Consider the following 21,206-nt stretch of genomic DNA (forward strand, 5'->3'; position numbering starts at 1 on the left):
CACCTAGGACTCGGCTGGCAGCAAGAGAAATTCCAGGTGTGCTGGAGATTTTTTTAAAAAACAGATAGGATGATTAATGTGTTTGAAAGCAAGTTCACATAGCTGTTCCTGCAATATAATTTGCAAAGGAAGTAAGGAGGAAAATCCCTTGGGGATTTTTTGATCTTTGGAAATCACTCCTTGGTGAAAAGCTTCTGTTTTTAAGTGGATCTAGAACTTTTCCTAACTTGCTATTTTTAGAATACTTTCAATCCTAATATTTTTCCTCCCTGGGAACCAAAGACTTTGACCATTTCCTTATCAACAGTGGAATGTTGGATTACTAAACACACACACCTTCCAATCAGTTTCTTGGGATCTGCAGGTAACCAAAGGGGCTCTTTTTATTGGCTCCCAGGGACAAAAGGGGAGGGATGCAGCTTCCTATAACTAGATGTCAAAGTTGCTGGGGTATGAAGCCCCCCCCCCCAATGTACCCTCTATTTTGGGAGATGGGATTGTGATTGTTGGGGGGGGGAGCAAAATAGATCTCTAAATTCTTGCTCAAGATGGGTAGAGCAAGAGTCCAGGGACACCTGAAAGACTGACAACATTTGGGACAGGGGAGGAACCTGCTCACTTCTTCAGATCCTCATGAAAGCTCCTTTCCTGATACAAATGTAATTGTTAGACTTTCAGGTGCTCCAGGACTCTTGCTCTTGAAGTCTTGCTGTAGGGGAAAGGGGAAATAAGTGACAGGCCAGATTATGGGACTGGAATTGCTTCTGAGAGAGAGGTGATAAAACCACATGGGGTGGGTGTATAGTATATCTCTTTTCATATATAACAGAATACTTTCTTTTTACCAAGGATATGGCTTACTACAATTTAATGTTTGTATATATATAAAACACTAAATAGCAGTAAGCAATATGAGCAAAAACTCCCTTTCCTTAAAGTGCATATAGTTGTGGGGTCTGCCCTGAGAGGTGGCCAGGAAGGAAACTGTCTATTCCACCTTCTGCACTCAGTGAGTCTCAGTGCCTTGTCAGCTGAGCAACGGAAGGAAGGGCCGAGGGGCAGCATGGCCGGGCTGTGCGGGGGCTGGGGGGGCATCTGTTGGCCTTCATCCGGCCCATCTATCCATCCCTCCAGTTCTGGGTTTAGATTGCAGGCTGGTTCTCCAACTCTGCTCTGATTGTATTGATCCTTGAATGTTTTAACCTGTGAATTCTCTTGACTCACTCCGTGGAGTCCAAGGGAGAACGATGGACCATCAATGACCTAAACAAATTAAAATAAACAAAGAACATATTCTGTTATATATCAAAAGAGATATAATATGGTTTTATCACCTCCCCCTCAGAAGCAATTCCAGTTCCAAAATCTGGCCTGTGTCTGGGGCCAGACAGACAAAAGTGGTCGGTCCTAGTGGCACATGTAGCTTTTTCCACGGGCCCTGCAGCTCCAGAGCCCCCCATGGTTAGGGGGCCTTCACACCAGGACTGTTAGTGGAGCTTCATGCCTATGTGGCTTGTGGACTGCAACAACAACAGGCAGTATGCATGCTTTGTTGGTAACTGAGCATGTGCATCGCTCATTGAGAACGTGTGTGGACCACAAGCTGCATACATGTGAAGGTCCCCTTAGATATGGGCGCATCCTGCCAAGATTCAAGAAACACAGGACTCTGTCCAGTTCTTTCTTCCTGGGGGTTCCCAAAACAGAGGGAAGTGTCCGAGTAATTGCGGCCGACTCTTTGTGTTGATAAGTATTGTGTGATTATCTTATAGTTGCAAATAGTGAGTTATTGACAAACACTTGCTATTGTGTTCTCTGTGCTATATCGTACGCTTTCAAGATTTTCCGTAAGAAATTACTCAATGGGCCCATAATAGTCCTTTAGGCATTTTTGCTTTGTTTTGTTAGGAATGTAACCTTTTTACTAGTACAGATTAAAATGATGCTGTGAGCCAGGGATTGGCCACCAATACACTTTGGGTCGAGCAAAATGGAAAGCTAGGGAGGAAGAAGGGCACAAGTGCTCAGCTAAGCCCCCACGCATCCTTCAACCAGAGCTGCAGACAGAGCCTTGCCCTGGGGAAGGTGGGAACAGCCCTTGTGGCTCAGGCCCCTTGGCACAGGTCACGGACAGCATCAGTAGGGGGGGGGGGGTCACGTTGGATAGCTGCTGGAACCCTCCCTGTCTCCACAGCGCAATACCAATTGTGTTTCCTCGACAGAGTGGGATTCATTCCAAGGAGATTTGGTGAGATTCTGGAGGTCTGCCTTATTTTCACCAACCTCAGAGCCAGATTGTCTTATATCTCAGAAACGGGTTTCTCTGGATAGGGGATGCCAGGTTCCTCAGCTTTCAGTTTGTGGATTGCACATACTGGCTTAATTGAGCCCAGCGGAATCATGAGCTTTTTGCAAAGGAGGACTCCCCCAGGAAAAATGTTTAACAATTGTGCAATTAAAAAACAGTGCCCTCCTCCATGTGTGAATTCCCCCTCCCCTCCAAAAATACGTTCTAAGCAAAAGTCTAAATCTTTTTGCTTTTATGCCTTTATTTTTACTTCTTGTTAGCTGCCTGCAATAGGTGTTCAGACAGGGACCCTGCTCACTATAAATAATCATAATGCATTATAATTAGTAATTATCACAATCCATTATATTTGCATAACCTGCAAAAGTGGGGGGAAATTCCATCCGCAGCGAGGGAGAAGGCTAATAAACCTTGGTAGCTCAATGGAACCTCCATGTCTGGATAGAGTATATATCTGTATGTCAGAGGCTGGGATGTGAGGCAAGCAGCAGGGAAGATTGGCTGATTTTTAGGCTTGGCTGTGGGATTCCAGTCAGTTTCCTTCGGAAAGACGGAGCCGTCTGCAGGGACAGCAGGTCAGATTCCCGTGCCCATAATAATAAAGAGCAGAGCATGCATGTCTAGTGGCAGTCCACCTCTGAATCTCAGATGCAGAGAGAAAATAAAGGAATCCCTCAGCTGAATCTCAACCAGGATGGGTTCAAAGGGCGCGGGGGGGGGGGGGGGTCCAGAAGCAACCCACTGGGAAGCCAGGAGTTTAAGGGAGAAACAAAAACATAGGAATGAGCCCAGTTTTTTTTGGGGGGGGGAGTTCATGGAAGTACAGCATTGATGCACTAGGAGGGGAGGGGAAATTGGTGGGGAGGCTGAGTGAGGAGGGATGTGGAGGGGTCTGTCCATCAGCAGCCTCCTTCTCTTGGCTTGTTGATCTGGACCTGTTGTGGGATCCTCTGTTCAAAGTTGGGCACCTGGTATTTGGAGGAGAGTTGCATTATAGGGGGACTGGGGAGTTTGAGCCCCCCTCCCCCCAGAGGGCATGATTCGGACAGGTTTCCTCCCCAGGCAAGGGGCGAGCAGTAATATCAGTGGCATAGAAGAACCAACTCTTCTTCTTCTTCAGTAATCTCAGGGCTCTCTCAGCCTCACCTCCCTCACAGGGTGTCTGTTGTGGGGAGAGGAAAGGGAAGACGATTGTAAGCTGCTTTGAGACTCCTTCGGGTAGAGAAAAGCGGCATAGAAGAACCAACTCTTCTTCTTCTTCAGTAATATCAGGGCTCTCTCAGCTTCACCCACCCCACAGGGTGTCTGTTGTGGGGAGAGGAAAGGGAAGACGATTGTAAGCTGCTTTGAGACTCCTTCGGGTAGAGAAAAGCGGCATAGAAGAACCAACTCTTCTTCTTCTTCAGTAATATCAGGGCTCTCTCAGCTTCACCCACCCCACAGGGTGTCTGTAGTGGGGAGAGGAAAGGGAAGGCGACTGGAAGCCAATTTGAGACTCCTTCAGGCAGAGAAAAGCGGCATCTAAGAACCAACTATTCTTTCCCACTGGACTCCCAAGGGGATGCATACTGGAAACCAGATGGGGGGTGTGTGGCACAAGTTCACTGAATACATTCAGGGGTGCTGGTGTTGCAAACAGATGCAGTGCCTGCCGTTTCTCTGGCATACACAAGCTTTGAGCCACTTGCAAGCCAATTCTTGGTTTTCTTAAGGGTTGGATTCTGCCAGCTTTCTAGTACAATCTTGCCAAATTCTCCTCCTTCCTATCATGCCCCATTCCACCGGCTTTTGTCCGGTGAGATCCCAGGAAGCCCAGCAGTTTAGGTCCCCCCCCCCAGCTCGCACTGTTTTCACCATCCAAAAACCGATGGGATTCAGCGTGTGTCTCTTGGAAACCAGGAGTGTGTTTAGAAAAAGGCAGCTCAGCAGAATGTGGCAGTTGCAGGAAGGAGACGAAGACGGTTCTCTTTGGGGACCGCAACAGAGGAAGCCCATTGCAAGACCAGTGCTACGCCACAGCAAAGCAGAACAAACTAGGACCCCCCTTCCCTGTATGCGCCTAATGCTAGTAGCTCTCTCTCTCTCTCTCTCTGTGTACTATGCCACACATACGTATACATATTACATGCCGTAGACATCATATATATATATATCAAACTATGCCACAAATATAAGCATTTATATATTTTGGGGGGGGGGGGGCAGCCTCCGTAGACAGTCTGAGAGCGGGTGAGGCTGGCTGGCTGGCTGGCTTCCCCGGGAAGAAGAGCCACTGAAATAAACAGAGTGTCCTTCCTGGAAACCTTTCCCACACAAGCAGGCGTCAAAGATGGTCTCTGGAAGGTGGGCTGGGAGGTGCCCCTTCCCCCTGCATAGGTTTGCACCCACAATTGCTGGTTAAACATTAAAATCAGAGTCCAGGAGCCCCTTTAAGACCAACAAAGATTTACGCTGGGAGCTTTCGAAAGCTCCCGCCCTGACTCCATCTTGGCTGGTCTTCAAGGTGCTCCTGGGCTCTGGTTTCATTGTGCTGCTTCAGAGCAGCCTTGGGTTAAACAGATGTGGAAATTTAGGGTCACTTTTTCTTGGAAGAGTGAGGTTTCCTTCAGCGTTTCCCTTGGGCCCCGATCCAGTTCACGCGAGTCTGGGCTGCCTCTCCAGATTCCCCAGTTGCCTAAAGGCTCGGAGCGCGGCGTGCACGGGAGCCCGTTGAGCCGGTGGCCGCCGTCTGTGTTTGGTCAGGCCGGAGAAGACTCGCGGCGGCTCAAAGCCCGAGCGGCTTCGGCTCCTCCGTTTGTTGCGCCGGGGGCGACTTCGGGAAGGGCGATCCTTCACTGGCGCCGCCGCTGCCCGGAGCCCCCCCGCCCCCCCCGCCCCCCGCGGGGCTTCTCGCGTCCGGCTGGCCCTTCGGGGACTCCGCTTTCCCGATGCGGCCGAGAGCGCCGCTTTCCCCGCTGGCACGTTGCGCCTCGACGGGAGTGGCCGACAGAGGCGGAGGAAAGAGATGCGAGGGGGGGGGGGGGCTTCGTCAGGGCAAGAGCAGATGTCGGGAGGAAAATGTAGCCTGGCGATGCGACGCGCTTCAGGGCCCCGGAGCGGGACCCCGACCTGCCTCTAAGCCGGCAGCGTACTTGGGAGCAAGCGTCCCCGGGCGGCCTTCCAGAGATGCAGGATTCAGCCCAGGGGGAGCAAAGCGAGGCTGGACCCACCGGGACTTGCTCCCGAGGAAGCCTGCAGAGGCTTCGGATTGGAAGGCCGGGCGGCTTCCTTCTGAATCAGCGGGGCCGCTTTCCTGGGCGGGGCGGGAGGCCCGGTTGGTGGGCAGCAGCAGAGGCCAGGCGGAGTCCCCGGCCCCCGCCGCGCCTCTCCTCAGACTCGCTCCCGTCGGCCAAGCGCCGCTGCAGGCCTGGCCGGCCAGCCTTCAGCCGCTGCGGTCAAGCGCGCCGGCGGCACCCGGCTGGGAAGGGCCCTTCGGGGCGCGTGTGCGGCGGCGGCTGCCCGCAGGGAAGGCGGCCGGCTTAAGTTCTTCGGGGATCTCGGTCTGCTGGACCGCGGGGAAGTCGCTCGCCGGGCGATGCGCGGGCTTGCGGGCCGGGCCCTCGACGGCCTTCTCTTCTCCCGGGGCCAGGGGCTGCTCTGCCGCGGCGCCTTCCGCCTTGCAGGGCGAAGGGAGTCCTTGGCAGCCGTCGGGAGGGCGCGCGGATTCCCGGGGAGAGGCGTGCTGGGTGCGGTTGCCCGGCCTCGTCCGATGTCTGCCAAGGGCGCGCCTCCTGCCCTGCGGCCCCAATCCTGACTCGGGAGGGCCGGACCGGCACTGGAGACGCCTGCGAAAAGGGCGGTCCCAGAGACCTGTGAGCCGGCTCGGCGGTTGGTTTTGCTGGGCGGACTGCCGGGGATGGCGGCCGAGCGGGCCGGGGTGGGAGAACCCGTCGCTCCGGGGAAAGGGACCGCGCAGGGGCGGCCCGGCCGGGCGATGCTCTCAGGGCGCCCTGGCTCGGCCCTTCCGCGGCTGCTCGAGGGGCGCGGGGACGACGGGGAGGGAGCGCCGGCGGCGGCACAGGCAGTGCGATCCACGGGGCGTTCGGCGGGCCCAGCGCTCAGACGCCCGCCGGCCCGGCCAGCTCCCCGCCCAACGACACCAAGCCGCCCGCCCGCTCTCCGAGCTGCCTTGCACGGTGCAGGATCGGGCGGCGGGCGGGCTGTGCGGGAGGCAGAGGCGCCGGAGGGCGCGCGGGGTCAGGCCCGGTCCGGCTTGTCCAACGGCGGGGGCGGGAGACGCGCTTGGTAGGCTGGCCCCTCCCGGAGGGCTCTGGGCGCGGGCGAGAAGGACGCAGGGGCGCCCATCCAGGAGGAGCTGCAAACCCGGCGCTGCAACCTCTGGGGCCGCCTGGATTTGGGGAGCGGGCGGGCGGGCGAGCCTGCTCAGGATCGGGCCCGGCCCTGCGGCTTCCAGGGCTCTGGTGCTGCAGAGGCGGCCGCGATCTTGGCAAACTCAGCAGAGCAGCCTGGGCGGCGGCAGGGGGCGCGTGGGGATGAGCCTCGACGGCAGCCTCGAGAGAGCGCAGCGGTCACCCTTTCACTTGTTTGTGTGATGGCGGATGCCGCCGCCGCCCGGCGGGAGTGAGGCAGGGAAGCGGAGCCTTTTCTCCGGGCGGGCGGCCTCCTCGACCCCCGGCCCTTCCCGCCCCTCCAGCCCTGGCCGAAGCTCTGGTCCGGATCGGGACCGCGGTGGCGGGAGCGGCTCTCCTCCTCCCGGGCCTGGCTGGCGGGGCGGCGCTTTCCGGGCGGGAGCCTCGCGGAGGAAACGCGCCGGGGGAAGCGAGGCCCGTCGTGGCCCGGTTGGGCCTTCCCGGGCCCGCTCGGAGGCTGCCCTTCTTCCGAGCGGATGCGGAGCCCCCAGGCCACTGCGGAAGCGAGCCGGGACGGGGACTGTGCGTGAGCCCGGGCCCTGCCTGCGGAGAGAGGCGCCGGCGGGGAGCGGCGGAGTCCTGGGCGGGGGGGGGGGCCCGGCGTGCAAGCGGAGGAGCCGGAGGGGGGGCGGTGGCGGTGCTACGGGTCGCTGGTCCTTTCTGCCGACGCGGCGGCCCCTTCCCTTCCCTTCCCCGACGGCCCTTGAGACGCGTGCCTGCGCCCGGGGCTTGGGGCCGGAGGTGGGTGGGAGGCGGGCTGGGCGCTGCGGGGGTCGGGCTCGGGGCTGGAGCGGCGGCGGCGGCGTCTCACCGGGCGGCGCCCGTCTTTGTGCTTCTCCCGGCAGGTGTGGTTCCAGAACCGGCGCTCCAAGGAGAGGCGCATGAAGCAGCTGAGCGCGCTGGGCGCCCGCCGCCACGCCTTCTTCCGCAGCCCCCGCCGCATGAGGCCGCTGGTCGACCGCCTCGAGCCCGGCGAGCTCCTCCCCAACGGGCCCTTCTCCTTCTACGGAGGTGCGTACGGGCGGCCCCGGCCCCCCCAGGCCCCCCAGCCACCCCGCGCCCTCCCCGGGCGGCCGGCCACGGAGGCCCACGCACGGGCGCGCCACCCGGTCGGGCGAGAAGGGCCGCGGCCTCCAGGCAGCCCCTCCCCCCGGAGGCCTCTGCCCCGGCCGTGTGCTCCTGGCGCCCCCAGCAGGCCGGGAATGAGGGGCACACACCCCACCGGGCCTGCCCTGCCTGCCTGCGGTCGCCTCCAATCTAGGGAACCGGGTGGGAAGCCTCCTCGTCCCCCTCCTCCGCACGCAGCCCGCTGGGTGACCGTGGGCCGTCACAGGTCTCTCCAAATCATCTCAGCCCCACCTCCCCTGCAGGCTGCCTGCTGTGGGGGGAGGGGGAAGAGGAAGGGAAGGTGATTACAAGTCACCTTCAGTAGTAAAAAGCTGGGTATAAAAAGGCAGTTCTTATCTAGAGAACTGGATTGGATTCCCTCCAGGTGCAGCCAGCGGGGTGACCCTGAGCTAGTTACAGTTCTCTCAGAGCTCTCTCAACCTCCCAGGGTGTCTGTTGCAGGGGAGAGGAAGGGAAGACGATTGGAAGCCGCTTTAAGAATCCTTCAGGTAGTGAAAAGCGGGATATAAAAACCAACTCTTCTGTTTGCTTGTTTGTTTATCGGAGATTTTTAGCCCACCACTCCCCAGACAGTTGAAGGAGGCCACAACAAATTTAAAATGCAGAATAATTAAATATAACATTGGTTTAAAAATCCACTTTCGCTTTTGGAAAGTAACTAGTTCAGTTATTTTAAAAGTCTATGGCATAAGCCATCCCGATGGGCCGCTGTGGGGGAGGGGGCCTTGAGTGCAGAGCAGGGAGGCCAGCCTCTTCTGGGTGCTCTCTGGCCTCAGCCCCAGGTCTGACTCGCCAGGGGTTGGTTCCCTGGATGCTGCGTGGGGTCAGATGGAGGCTGGGGATGCCCAAGAGTTCAGAGTGGGGGTGGGGAGCCAGGGCCAGAGCCCCCGGGAGCTGAAGGCAGCCCAGTGGCCGGGCTGAATAAATGATTCTGTGAGCGTTAAAGATAGGCTGCTGCTGCTCAGGGCTTCCCTGCCATTCTTCTCCCGGCAAGGGCTGGAGCCGTTTCCTCCTTCCACCCAACAGGAACCTCTCTAAGCCCCCCCTCCCCCCCCCCGTGGGTTTCAGTGCCAAGCGATTCAGCCTCAGGAAGGTGTGCATTGAAATAATAGGAACCATAATTGCAGACTCCAGAAGCCTTTTCCTACTGACTGCCTGTCTGGAACAATTTCCTTAAGTTACCCTTTGCCCTCTCTAAATACTGGTCATAGTGAGGGTCAAACCCATGAAGCTGCCTTCTGCCAGATCAGCCCCCCCCCCCCCCGTCCATCAAAGTCAGCACTGCCTGCTCAGGCTGGCAACTGGGCTCCCATCCAGGTCTTTCCCATCCTCTACTAACTTGATCCTTTTGCCAAGCGGAGGCTGTGCCACTGAGGCACTGCCCACCCCCACGAGCCCCAGGTCAAAGAGATTTTTTTAAAACAGAGGACACCCCTTTTGTTGTATTTGTTACCCACTCCTTCTCTTCGGTCTCAGGGCAGGGTACATCATAATGAAACATACAGAATAAAAACTTAAAAATTCATAAAGATGGCATACAATACATTTTTCGGAATCTAAAACCAGCCTCATTCGTAATTGCCTATTCCAAGAGTTACAGTGGTAAGAAGGGCGAGAAGGGACAGAGGGGTCCTACCGATCCCAGATGATGTCTCATCCAGTGGGGCTTATAGGCCTCAGGCACAGGCCTGGTGGAACAACTCTGTTTTACTCAGGGTCCCACAGGGCTCTGATCTCCTCTGGGAGAACGTCCCCCCCTCCCTGGAGCCAAAGTACAGAAGGCCGTCCCTGGCTGGAGCCAGTCTGGTCTCCTGGGGACAGGAATCCTAAGCAAATTGTGCTGGCTCAATCTTAATGCCCTTTGGGAAGTGTCCAAAGAGAGGCAGCATTTGTGACCGGGGGCTCCAGGCAAGGAGGTATCCGGGGTCACGCCCACACTCTTCATGGTTTCCAGTGGTGTTAACTGGACCCTGTAAAGGGTTGGGAATCGAAGCGGCCCTTCTAAGGCATCCCGGCCCAGCCAGAGGACCTTGGTCTTAGCTGGATTCAACTCCAGCTGTCTGCTGGAGCCAGTTTGCCATGGCCTGCAAACACCAGGGAGTGTTAGGCCAGGCAGTCTGGAGGTGTCCGTGGGTGACTGACCATCAACTGGTGTAGCTGGGTGTCATAAGCGTATTGATGGCACCCCAGCCTGAAACCCCAGTTCAGTTGGGCGAGGGAACGCATGTGGATGTTAAATAACATCAGGGAGAGAACAGCTCCCTGCAGAACGCCCCCCCCCCCCCACCACCGCCAGGGCTTCCACTGGGAGGCTCTCTCTCCAAGTGCCACCCTCTGTCCCCAGCCTTGGAGGAAAGATTGCAGCCATTCAGGAGCTGCTTCTTGAACCCCCACATTGGCTAGGCATTGGCCTAAAAGCCCACGATCGACTCTATCAAGCACTGCTGTCAGATCTAATAAGAACAGCAGCACCAACCCCCCCCCCCCCAAGATCATCTGTGAGGGTGACCTCACAGCCATCTTCAGCCTATGGAATGGATAAAGAGCCAGTGTTTCTTCTGGGAAACTCTGTAGCTGCTCAGTGACGGCACGTTCAGCTATCTGACCCAGAAATGGCAAATGCAAAACTGGGGGGTAGTTGGCTGGGATCCAGTGAGATCCCCCCCCCCCTCCAGAAGTGGCTTAATCACTGCCTTTTCCAACCTGGGCTGGTATAGCACATGTACCACGTGCTTCAGGCTTCCAGGGGTCCTGCGCAGTGCTGCCCGCCCCCATGGATCAGGGCCGTGGTCTCTCTCCTCCCCCTTTCTCCTCTTTAAAAACATTTGGTCTGACCCCCATTTCCGCTGTGGGGGGCCCTCCTGCCCCCAGTCTGGCTGCTCCTGGCACAACTGTTCTCTGCTCGGCCCCTCAAATCCTTAAGCTGGCTCTGTTGCTCCAGGCCCTGTGAATCCTTGGACCATTCCTGCCTTCAACCTCTTTGGGATTATCTCTGAAAATAGGGACAGGTTGATAAAACTCCTGAAGGATCATCTCCTGCTGGCTTTCACCAGCCACGAAGGACATGTACACAGCCAGGGAGAATGGTCTGCAGGGGTCCAAAATAGGACACTGAGACAGCCAGAGGGTCCCCAGCTCTGTTAGTACAATAAAGTCAGGGTTAAGTTGTGGGTGGAGTGATTTCTCCGCAAAAGGGCTTGCAAACGCTAACGGCCTCGGAAAGACGCCTGTGCCAGCCCTCTGCTAACTCCTCTACTAGGTTGCTGGGGGATGTTGGATCCTCTTGGATCCATAAGTCTCCTTGGGGAAGCATCATAAAATCAGAGTCCAGGAGCACCTTTAAGACCAACAAAGATTTATTCAAGGCATGAGCTTTCAAGTGAAGCACTCGAAAGCTCCTGCCTTGAATAAATCTTTGTTGGTCTTAAAGGTGCTCCTGGACTCTGATTTTATTGTGCTACGTCAGACCAACAGGGCTACTTATTTGAATCTATCCTTGGGGGAGCATCAGTCGGCTCTCAGCCTCAACAGAGAGGGAGGGCGTGGGACGCTGCCTTGTGCCTCCGGGGCAAAATGGTCCAACCGTGACATCCTTGCAGAGTACACATGAAATGGCTGCATACTGAATCAGTCCATCAAGGTCAGTTTTGTGTGTGCTGATGGCCAGTGGTTCTCCGAAGGTCTCAGGCTGAGCTCCTCCACATCGCCTCCTGCCCAGTCCTTGGGACTGGAGATGGCACCTGGGTCCTTCTGCATGCCATGCAGTTTGAATCACTGGTTGGAATCACCGCTTTGCCACGGAAGTTCAGCTGGTATCCTTGAGCCAGTCTTGACATATTTATGGCATTTGAGGCTGTATCCTGGAATCTTCCGTTTTCATTGAAAATTTAAAGTCTTTAGTCCAGGCTTTCTCAACCGAGGTTTCATGAAATCCTGACGTTTCTTGACAGCCTTGGGAGGGTTTCCTGAATGGGTGGAAGTTAATTAATTTTGTATATATTTTTAAAATTTGTTAAAACATTCATTGGGTCGTATGACCATATATAGTTACTAGGGGCAAAGCCTGTTGCATTCAGGAATACAAATGGTGCTAGATTGGGGGGTGGGGGTGGGGGGGTGGAAGAACTCTGCGGATGGCCTCTCCATCCCCTCAGGACCTGGAAAGGCTGCAGGGAACTCACTGGCAGGGGCAGCTCTCACGTGGCAGGGGTCTGCAGCCTCAGAGGGAACTGGAAGGAGGAGGGCGTGGTCAGGGGTGGGGGACAAGGCGATTGGCTGGCCACTGGACAGACAGGCAAGCTGGTTGGAGGAGGAGGAGGCACAGATGTCCAGCGATAGGAGAAGCATCTGGCCCAAAGCCCTTTAGGAATGCTGTTGAATGCACTTACTCTCAGTAAAGGGCCCGGGGAAGCCAGTCTGATGCTAGAAAGTCTGCCATCAGCTGGCTTTAGGCAAGCTACTTTGGATCCATTTTCTGCCCCGCCCCAGGCTAGCCGATCTTCTCAGATCACAGAAGCTAAGCAGGGTCGGCCCTGGTCAGTATTTGGATTGGACACCTCCAAGGAAGACGCGGTTGTGATGCAGAGACAGGGAACAGCAGCGGTTACCTTTGAATTTATCTTGCCTCGAAAACTTTGCTGCGTCTCAATAAGTCAGATGGGACTTGACAGCAACAACAAAAAATTGATACACAAACCTACCTAACAGGGTTGTTGTAACGCCTGTCACAGAAAAGCATGTGGTGCATTTAGGAAAAATGCTATGCAAGTCCTACTACAACTGGACTTGGGAGCAAATAATTATTTCCCCATTTTTCTGACACGTGACAATTAAAAATCAAGGTTGAGTTTTTTGCTGTGTGCTTTCCATCATCAGAGGAAATAAAATCCCCTGAGGCATGCAGTCTGAAAGACCAGGGATGACAGACAAGGGAGGTATGGGGTGGAGGCACAGTGGGGGAGAGAGAGAGGAATGATGGGTGAATGGGCTAACTGGCCTTTACATCTTTCTCCAAGTTGTTTAGGCCGGCGTACATGGCTCTCTGTTTTATCCTCCCAGCAACCCTGTGAGGTAGGCAAGGTCGGCAGATGCTGGCTGAAGGTCACTAAGCAAGCTTTATGGCAGAGTGGGAGATTTGACCCCGAGTCTCTCTGGATGACTTGGGGCCAGCCACTCTCTCAGCCTAATTAGAGGTGGGCACAAACTTGAAAAACAGACATTTGTGCGGGTTTACAGATCAGGGGGCATCATTAACCTTGAACCATGTGAAGGAACATCTGTTAACTCTGCACACTTGGGGTGGAGCAGGACAGCCGATTCATGGCGCAATTTTGGAGGTCAAGCCATGTGGCAGCCTTGAGCATCCAATACTCCAGGGGATTTGTGTCGGGGGGGGGGTCAGCTAGGTATCCCATTGCCATTACCTTGGCTGAGTCTTCCTAGAGAACTGGTCTGGTCTGCCCGATACCCCCCACCTCCCAATCGTGGACTTCCGCTGGGGTTGGGCAGTTGTGTTCCCTGGAGGCAGACATTCCTCCTCTACCTCCACCCCCCACCAGCCCTCCAGCCTCTTCCCTGCAACGCCCCCCCACCAGCCTCATTGGGATGCCTGCATCCCCATACCTTCCCACTCTCCCCTTCATGGCACACGGTGGAGGATGTGGGGGGGGCAGTTGGCCACCACCATAGGTCCCTTCCAGTGACTGTTCTCATGGGACACAGCCACAAGGACCTAATTTAGACCTGGCCAAGGAACGTGATCACCCCCAATACGTGTGGCTGAGGAAGGGACCAGACGCAAGAGGGTGTCTCTCAGAACCACCCCAGGAGAAAAGGCAAAAGGCTGGAGACTGAGGAGGATTCCCAGCCATGAAAAGCCCCAAACACCAAAACCCAGAAGGGCAAGACCTCAGCTGAAGCCCCCAGACGTGAGGGGCCAGCCACTAAGGGGATCCTCCTCCAAGCACCCCCTGCACCATCTCTAACAAGTGAACAGGGGCAAGGACTGCCCCAGGAAGACCAGGCAGAAGGGCTGGAGACGGAGGAGGATTCCCAGCCATGAAAAGCACAAAGTCCCCAGAGCCGGAAGGGCGAGAACTCAGGGTGAGGGGCCAGCCACTAAGGGGATCCTCCTCTGAGCGCCCCAGACCACCGTGCCTGTTTTTGCCATGGGACTTTTCAGGCAGAACAGGGGCAGGAGCCAAGAGGCTCTCCCTGAAGCTGCACTTCTGATCAAGAGGCCAGAAGCTTGAAAGCTTTGACTTGTATGGAGCTCAAGACATTTTTGCCTGCAGGGATGGGCCAAACGGAGACCTCCTGAGCTTTTGCAGCATTGCTGGACACCCTCCAAATCTACCTGGGGGCCTAGTCTGTTTGTAGCTCCTAGATCAGGGGTAGTCCAACTGCGGCCCTCCAGATGTCCATGGACTACAATTCCCAGGAGCCCCCTGCCAGCGAACGCTGGCAGGGGGCTCCTGGGAATTGTAGTCCATGGACATCTGGAGGGCCGCAGTTGGACTACCCCTGTCCTAGATGAATGGTGGCCACTGACTGAGTATGGATCCCTCCAGAGACTGAATGAGGATTTGGGCAACTGTGGAATTCCAAATGAGATCACGGAAAGTCATCCTTGGAGGCCCATCAAAGAGACCCGAGTCGGATTCTGGGCAGACCTTTGTAAGATGGCTCTCCATGTAGTGGGTGGGAAGAGGGGCGAGGCCGGAGGGTGACAGGCAAGGCAGCCTCCCGTCAGACTGCAGCTGACCCCCCTCCCCCCCCCAAAGTTTAAAGAACAAATCCCAGCCGCAACTAAACCAGCAGACTAGCATCGCAGGACGCAAGCTGGGTTGGAATAATGCAATTTTTTCATCTTGCCAGGAGGATGGTCTACTTAAAATGGTGTGTGTGTTCTCTGTTTGTGGGGACTGTTTAAAAAGACAATATAAGACCAGTCAGACCAGGAAACCCCAGTCATCAGGGGAGGCGAGTCCTGTGTCCCTCTTGATGCTGCATGCCGGAACAGGTCCTGAACTCTGGGAAGGAAAGAGAAGGTGGGGTAAGAAGGGCTCCTTTTCCTCAGACTTGAGAGAAGACAACTAAGAGGTGATATGATCACCATCTTCAAATACTCGAGGGGCTGTCATATAAACATGGAGCAAACTTGTTCTCTGTTGCCCCAGAGGGTCAGACCAGAACCAGTGGGTTTAAATCAATCCAAAAGAATTTTTGGCTAAACATCCGGAAGTGGTTCCTGACAGAGCAGTTCCTCAGTGGAACAGGCTTCCTCGGGATGTGGTGGGTTCTCCATCTTTGGAAGTTTTGAAGCAGAGGCTAGATAGTCATCTGACAGAAATGCTGATTGTGGGTGGGTGGGCAGGAAGGGATGTGCCAGGGTTTGTCTATTGGGACCCTTCCTTGCATGTCCAGGGAATTGCTGATCGCCACTGTGGGATGGGAGGTGAATTTCCTCCATGCAAGGGTGGATTCTGGAGATTTGTGATTTGGGGGTGTGGGGATCACTTGGGCATGAAATTGGGGTCACTGTGTTTCGGCAGGTAGTGTTCCTGCTTAGTGCAAGGGGTTGGACTAGATGACCCTGGAGGTCCCTTGCAATCCAATGACTCTAGAACAGTGGTCCGCAACCTTCCGGTTGCTGCGGACCGCTGCTCCGAAGTGGCGGGAGAGGGCGGCCCGGGGCTGCCATGCTGGCGGCCGTGGCTCCCCCTCCTGGCCCCTCTGGGCCACCAGCAAATCGGCCGCCAAAGCAGCCAATTAGCTTGCGGCTCGGCAAGCTTCTCTTCCCCCCCCCCCTCCCGAAACAAGAAGCTTGCCGGGCCGCGAGCTAATTGGCCACTTCGGTGGCCGATTTGCTCGTGGCCTGACGAGCTTCTCGCTTCGGGGGGGGGGGCGGGAAGAGGGAGCTGTGGCCTGGGGCCAAGGCCTTGGTGGCCCAGCACCGGCCCGTGGCCCGCGGGTTGGGGACCATTGCTCTAGAAGGCAGAAAGCAGGGGCCACAGTCCAAGGTCGGGTGAGGAATCAGGCCGGAAGGGGAGAGGACAGGGAGTGCTCGAAAGGGTGCTGTGGAGGATGCGGGTCAGAGTGGTGGGGGGGTCTGATGTATTTGGCCAGCAAGTAGGATTGCTGACCTCCAGGTGAGGCCGGGAGAGCCACAGGAATTACACCTGATCTTTGGAGAGCAGTTCCCCTGGAGGAGAGGCCCAGAGTGTGTGTGGGGGGGTCTCTATGGCATTGTGCCCCACTGAGGGGTCTCCCCTCCTCAAACCCCACCCTCCCCAAGCTCAACCCCTGCAATTTACAGGACTTTCCCAACCCAGAGCTGGCAGCCCTTCCTACAAGAGGTTTTTTTAAAAATGTTGTTATCATTGTAACGTGCCACAAGCCAGTTTTGGCTGGGAGTGGCAAGATAGAAATCCAAATATAAATATATCAAAGAAATAAATGTTCTCTTGGCTTTGTTTGATGCCTGAGGGCTTTCAGGTCCCGAAACCTCTTTGTTGAATGCAAAGAGAAATAAGGGGATGTTTGGAAGTTGAAGACACGGAGTTTTTGTGTTTGTTTTGCTTTTTAATTAGGCTGCTTTTCCTAACACTGAAAGCGGGTCATAAGTGGGAATTGCATTAGCTTGCCATTTTTATGCAATGATCTAGGGGCACCTTTGACCCTCCCCTCATATCCTCTTAAAGGGAGAGCCAGCCACATTTCAGCTGAACCAGGTTGTTCCTGGCCAGGTTGGGAAATTCCTGGAGATTTAGGAGTGGATCCTGGGAGGGTGGGGCTTGGATAGAGGAGGGAGGCCAGCCCATCCTCCTTCCTATCCCCTGAACTGAAACAGAAAGGGTTCTGCACTTGATTGGGGAAGCTCAGACCAGGGAGCGGGAGTGGTGGTCAGGAAGTTGCTTATTTTTCTTTTCCAGAATGAGCGGGGGGGGGGGGGGTGTTGAGTGAAGTTCAGCAGGCATAAAAAGAGCGTGCTTTATTTGTCTTTTGACTCCTGAGCCAGAGCAGGCCGGGGAACAGCCAAGTGCGGCACGAGGCTCTTTCTTTTCCTGAATTGGGGGTGAGGCAACAGCAGCCTCGCAGAAAAAAATTAATCAAATCTCTGTTGAGAGAAGTGTGGGCTTCTGGAGCACAGTCACTTAAAAACAGAGCCCAAAATGAGGGCAAAAATAAGTCTGGGGAGGGAAGTCTTGCAACTGGGAACCAGGAAGTCTTTGAACTGAAGTCCTGAACAATCAGGGATAGACTACTTCATTATGTCAGCTTTGGCGGCACGCAGAGGAGGAAGTTAATCCAGCAAAACACTATATTTTTCAAATATAGTGACTTATATCTACTTCTGGATATTGCGGGGGGGGGGGAGGTAGGGTCACCACAGATCAATCATGGATGTTGCAGAGGGAAAATTTAAAGCGCTCAAGATCAAAATGGAAATCAAATACAGTGCAAAGGGGAGGGGTTTATTCAAGCTGGGAGAGGATAAAAAGCAAAGTACAGACTCTACCCAGGTATACCTAGAAAATAAAGGCATTAATGCAAAACTGGTTGCTGAGTTATTTCCAATAACATGAAACCACCTGATGTAATTAAAAAGGAGCAAGAGTCCGTTAGCACCTTACAGACCAACAAAATCTGGCAGGGGAGGAGCTTCCATGTGTGACTTCCATCAGATGAAGTGAGCAGTGACTCACAAATGCTCTCCCCCTGCCACAGATTTAAAGGCACTGCTGCTCTCTTGCTCTTTTCTACTGCTCCAGACAAACCAGCATGGTTACCCATCTTGAAGTATATCCACCTGACACAAGCAATGTGATATTATAACAATACTCAGTATTTATATGGTGAAGTGAATATTTTTTTTAAGAGTTAGAAATTATTTGCATATCATTTCAGTAAAATCATCACAACAAACCTGTAAGGTAGACATGTTGTTGATTTATATTTTTACCTTGGACCATCCAGGCTACATCTCTACGGTGACAATCCCTTGTTTTGTATTTCTTGCTGCGGCAAATGCAGAGGCATTCACCACAGTGATGAAGCATTCACCCGGGAATACTCTCCAGGCTTCCCTTAGCAGCATCTCCTGGCTGCCAGCCCCTCCACCGTGCAGCCGGAGAACTCTTGGTGTTCTTATCTGCTTAGCTCTGGCTTAAAAAGCAGGCAGGAGTTGCACTGTGCTCGTGTTATGTCGCTATAGTGATACAGCAGCTACCAATACTTTTAAAAGCTGTCAAAAAGCTCACTGCGTATAGAAATGGTGGGTGTGACAGGATACTGAGGGGAAATGCCGCCTGGGGTGCGGGGTGGGATGAAAAACCATCCCCTTTCCTCCAGCCACCCAGTGGGCAAACCTGCTTTTGTTGCAATCTTTCTGGAAAGATTGTTCCAAAGCAGATTTGGGAAAGGTTGCAGTCAAGTGGGAGAAATCTCTGAAGGCCTACCATTCCATGACAATGTTGCATGGACAATCCAGAGGGGAGGAAGCATCTGGGAAACAAAGTGAGGCAAAGGTCCATGGGGCAGCAGCCCTCAGGAGCTCTTTTCTGAAGGAAGGTTTGGCCCACCAACATCACCTCAGTCTCGGAGCCCATTAATGGCGCAAGCTCTCCATTTTGTTGTTTGCAGCCTCTCCATTATTTGTCCCCCACCTGTGATCATCTGAGGCAGATATGCGCTGTGCCTGGCCACCTGGCTGCTTGTTGTTTTTACAGTCCTGGTCAGAGAGCAAAGCCCAGGCCGTTAAACATGGCTGATGGGTTGCAAATGGGCTTTGTGTAGATCATAAATAATGCATGTAGGCTGCAGGGCATAGCTCACCCATCACTGTTACTTCTTCAGCACCTGTTCCTCCTGCGTGTTCCTCAATCTTTCTTTTTCCGTCCACCAGATTATCAGAGTGAATACTACGGACCTGGAAGCAACTACGATTTTTTCCCACAAGGACCTCCTTCCTCTCAAGCTCAGACGCCGGTTGATCTCCCGTTTGTCCCCTCCTCTGGGCCTTCAGGAACACCTCTAGGAGGGATGGACCACCCTTTACCTGGACACCACCCTTCCAGTGAAGCTCAGCGTTTCACAGACATCATGTCCCACCCGCCCGGAGACTCTCCCAGTCCGGAGCCCAACCTTCCCGGCTCATTGCACTCCATGTCAGCAGAAGTTTTTGGCCCAAGTCCGCCATTTTCCTCAATATCCGTCAACGGTGGTGGTAACTACGGCAACCATTTGTCACATCCGCCCGAAATGAACGAGGCAGCTGTATGGTAGCTTTAAATGCCAGGACTGCGCCAGTCGGCATCTATCCTGCTTATATTTGTGGTGTACAGAAATTAATAGAACGTTTTTTCCTGCCCTAAGACAATGTATTTATAGATATAGGTATTGATCTGTATCTATATAGTGTTGTCTTTTGGGTTTGCAGGGTTGTTTTGTTTTGTGTTTTTTTAACCCTTGGGAATGAACTGAATCCAGAACAACGCCAAGGGAAATTTTGCTATAGACTAGGGGACAATCTTCACAACATAGAATCAACAGGAAAACAGATTAAAAGAAATCTCTTTTTGTACCAAGTGAAAAGGACGCTATGAAGTGGATTTATTTCAGTACTGCCATAAATAACGGATGGCTTATGCTGGGTATCCCATTCCCTAGATGATAACTCTAGGAACTGAAATCCTTAGAAACCTTTCTCAGACAGGATAAAAAAGGAAACAAACATTAAATAAAAGAAAGGTCAAAGACAACGAGGAAAGGCATAAAGGAATTTTAGTGTTTTTTTAAAAAAACAAGACGGTTTTGGCATTCTCAATATGTTAATTATGCCTCAGAAATTTCAATTTTAGAGCTGCGACAGACTTTTTAAGGTCCTGAGAAGTCAGGTGGGGCAAATGAAATGTATTTTATTTTATAGTTTGGGTTTTGTTTTTTGGCCAAAATAGCAAATATTTAAATATAAGCCCTCAGTATCAACTCTTCTACCTTTTCCAAATGACACACACCAATAATCCTCAAAAACCCAGAGGTCTAGTAGGCTTCTAAGTAAAAATGACTTGAAAGAAACAAACAACGAAGTATTCTACCTTCACAAAAAATAAAAGCTAAACAAACAAAAAAATAAAGACTCTATAGAAAAAAAAACAGTCAACTGTTTACGTCGAATGTTAATTCAGGAGCGCAACATTTTACTAAAAAAAAAAATCCTGTTTTAGAACCTCTTGTTCAAAAGCAAAGTATTTTGAGCAATCAACCAAAATAGTTCATTTTTTCTTTTCTTTCTTTCTTTTTGTTTCTGTAGATGTTTTATGACATTACAGGGCTTGTATTTCACTGTGCTAGTTTGTAAAGGTGGTTGTTTACAGAAGGCAAAGAATAAAATAAAACCAGACAATTGCCAAATAAAACAATTCTATAGCACAAATATTCTTTGGGGTGTTAATACCAATAGCCCAAGAAACCATTTTAAACAAAGTGTTACAAGATTGAGGGGATAAAAAGAAAATTTAACATCTTTGCTAATGTTTAGTCCTGTTCAACATTCATGGAATTGTTAAAATGACTTATATAAACCCACACAGGTTTTATTTTTGTGTCTTTAAAAAAAAAGAAAAATTCCAAAATATTTAAATTTTATGGTCAAATATGCAGTGAGCAGCTGCTACTTTTTTTCTTTATATATTAAATTTCTCATATGTCTTTTATTGTTCAAATAAACCTAAGCTTGTGTGACCTCCAGCGCATAATAGACCATTCACTGTATGAAAGGGGGGGAAACAGTTGGATTAAAAATTGTGAATTTTTAATAAAACTAGAAAATCTGATGTTTAGATAACCTGTGCTTCATTCAGTGCTTTAAATAGTGAATTACATGTTTTGGGAGTAAGGGGGGAAGGATTTTAAGGAGAGATGTGCAAGATCACACAAAGTAAATGGTGAATTAATTTTGGGGTTCATCCCCAGCCCACTCTTCCCTCCTTCAGAATTCTTTTCTTCTGCCATCTTCCCTCACAACTGATGTTGCTGAACATGTGTTCAATTCTGAGGGAGGAATTTGGAGGGAGATTACAGTGGGTTTGATAAGGATGGCAAAATTGTCTGCAGGGTGTTTCTTTGTCAACTGATGTAAATGTTGCATTTCTTCAGGTTAAATTTCTGGGGGAAGCTTTTCAATATTTCGGGGTAATTTCTCAGTGAGGTTGTACACATCACCGGGCTGCCATCATATCTCATGTCACATTTGAAGTGACTCTTGTGGCTTTTCCTCAGGATCCTGAAGAAATGCCTCAGGAATTCTATCAGATATTAGAAGATTTTTTTTTTGAGGGAAATTTCACAGGCCATATTAC

The 21,206-nt window shown here is 52.8% G+C and overlaps 1 protein-coding gene across 2 annotated transcripts in view; it reads left to right on the plus strand.

The window, feature by feature from the left end:
* Nucleotides 1-20,681, plus strand: part of LHX1 (LIM homeobox 1) — a 50,896-nt gene extending 30,215 nt beyond the window's left edge. For both annotated transcript variants that reach the window (XM_077311908.1, XM_077311909.1), the window contains exons 4-5: nucleotides 7,563-7,728; nucleotides 18,752-20,681. In XM_077311908.1, the coding sequence (XP_077168023.1) occupies nucleotides 7,563-7,728; nucleotides 18,752-19,131 (546 nt within the window). In that variant the 3' untranslated portion in view covers nucleotides 19,132-20,681. The remainder of the gene's footprint in view (nucleotides 1-7,562; nucleotides 7,729-18,751) is intronic.
* The last annotated feature ends 525 nt before the right edge of the window (nucleotides 20,682-21,206 follow it).

The sequence above is a fragment of the Paroedura picta genome, chromosome 15 (genome assembly GCF_049243985.1).
Source record: "Paroedura picta isolate Pp20150507F chromosome 15, Ppicta_v3.0, whole genome shotgun sequence".
Lineage (NCBI taxonomy): Eukaryota > Metazoa > Chordata > Lepidosauria > Squamata > Gekkonidae > Paroedura > Paroedura picta.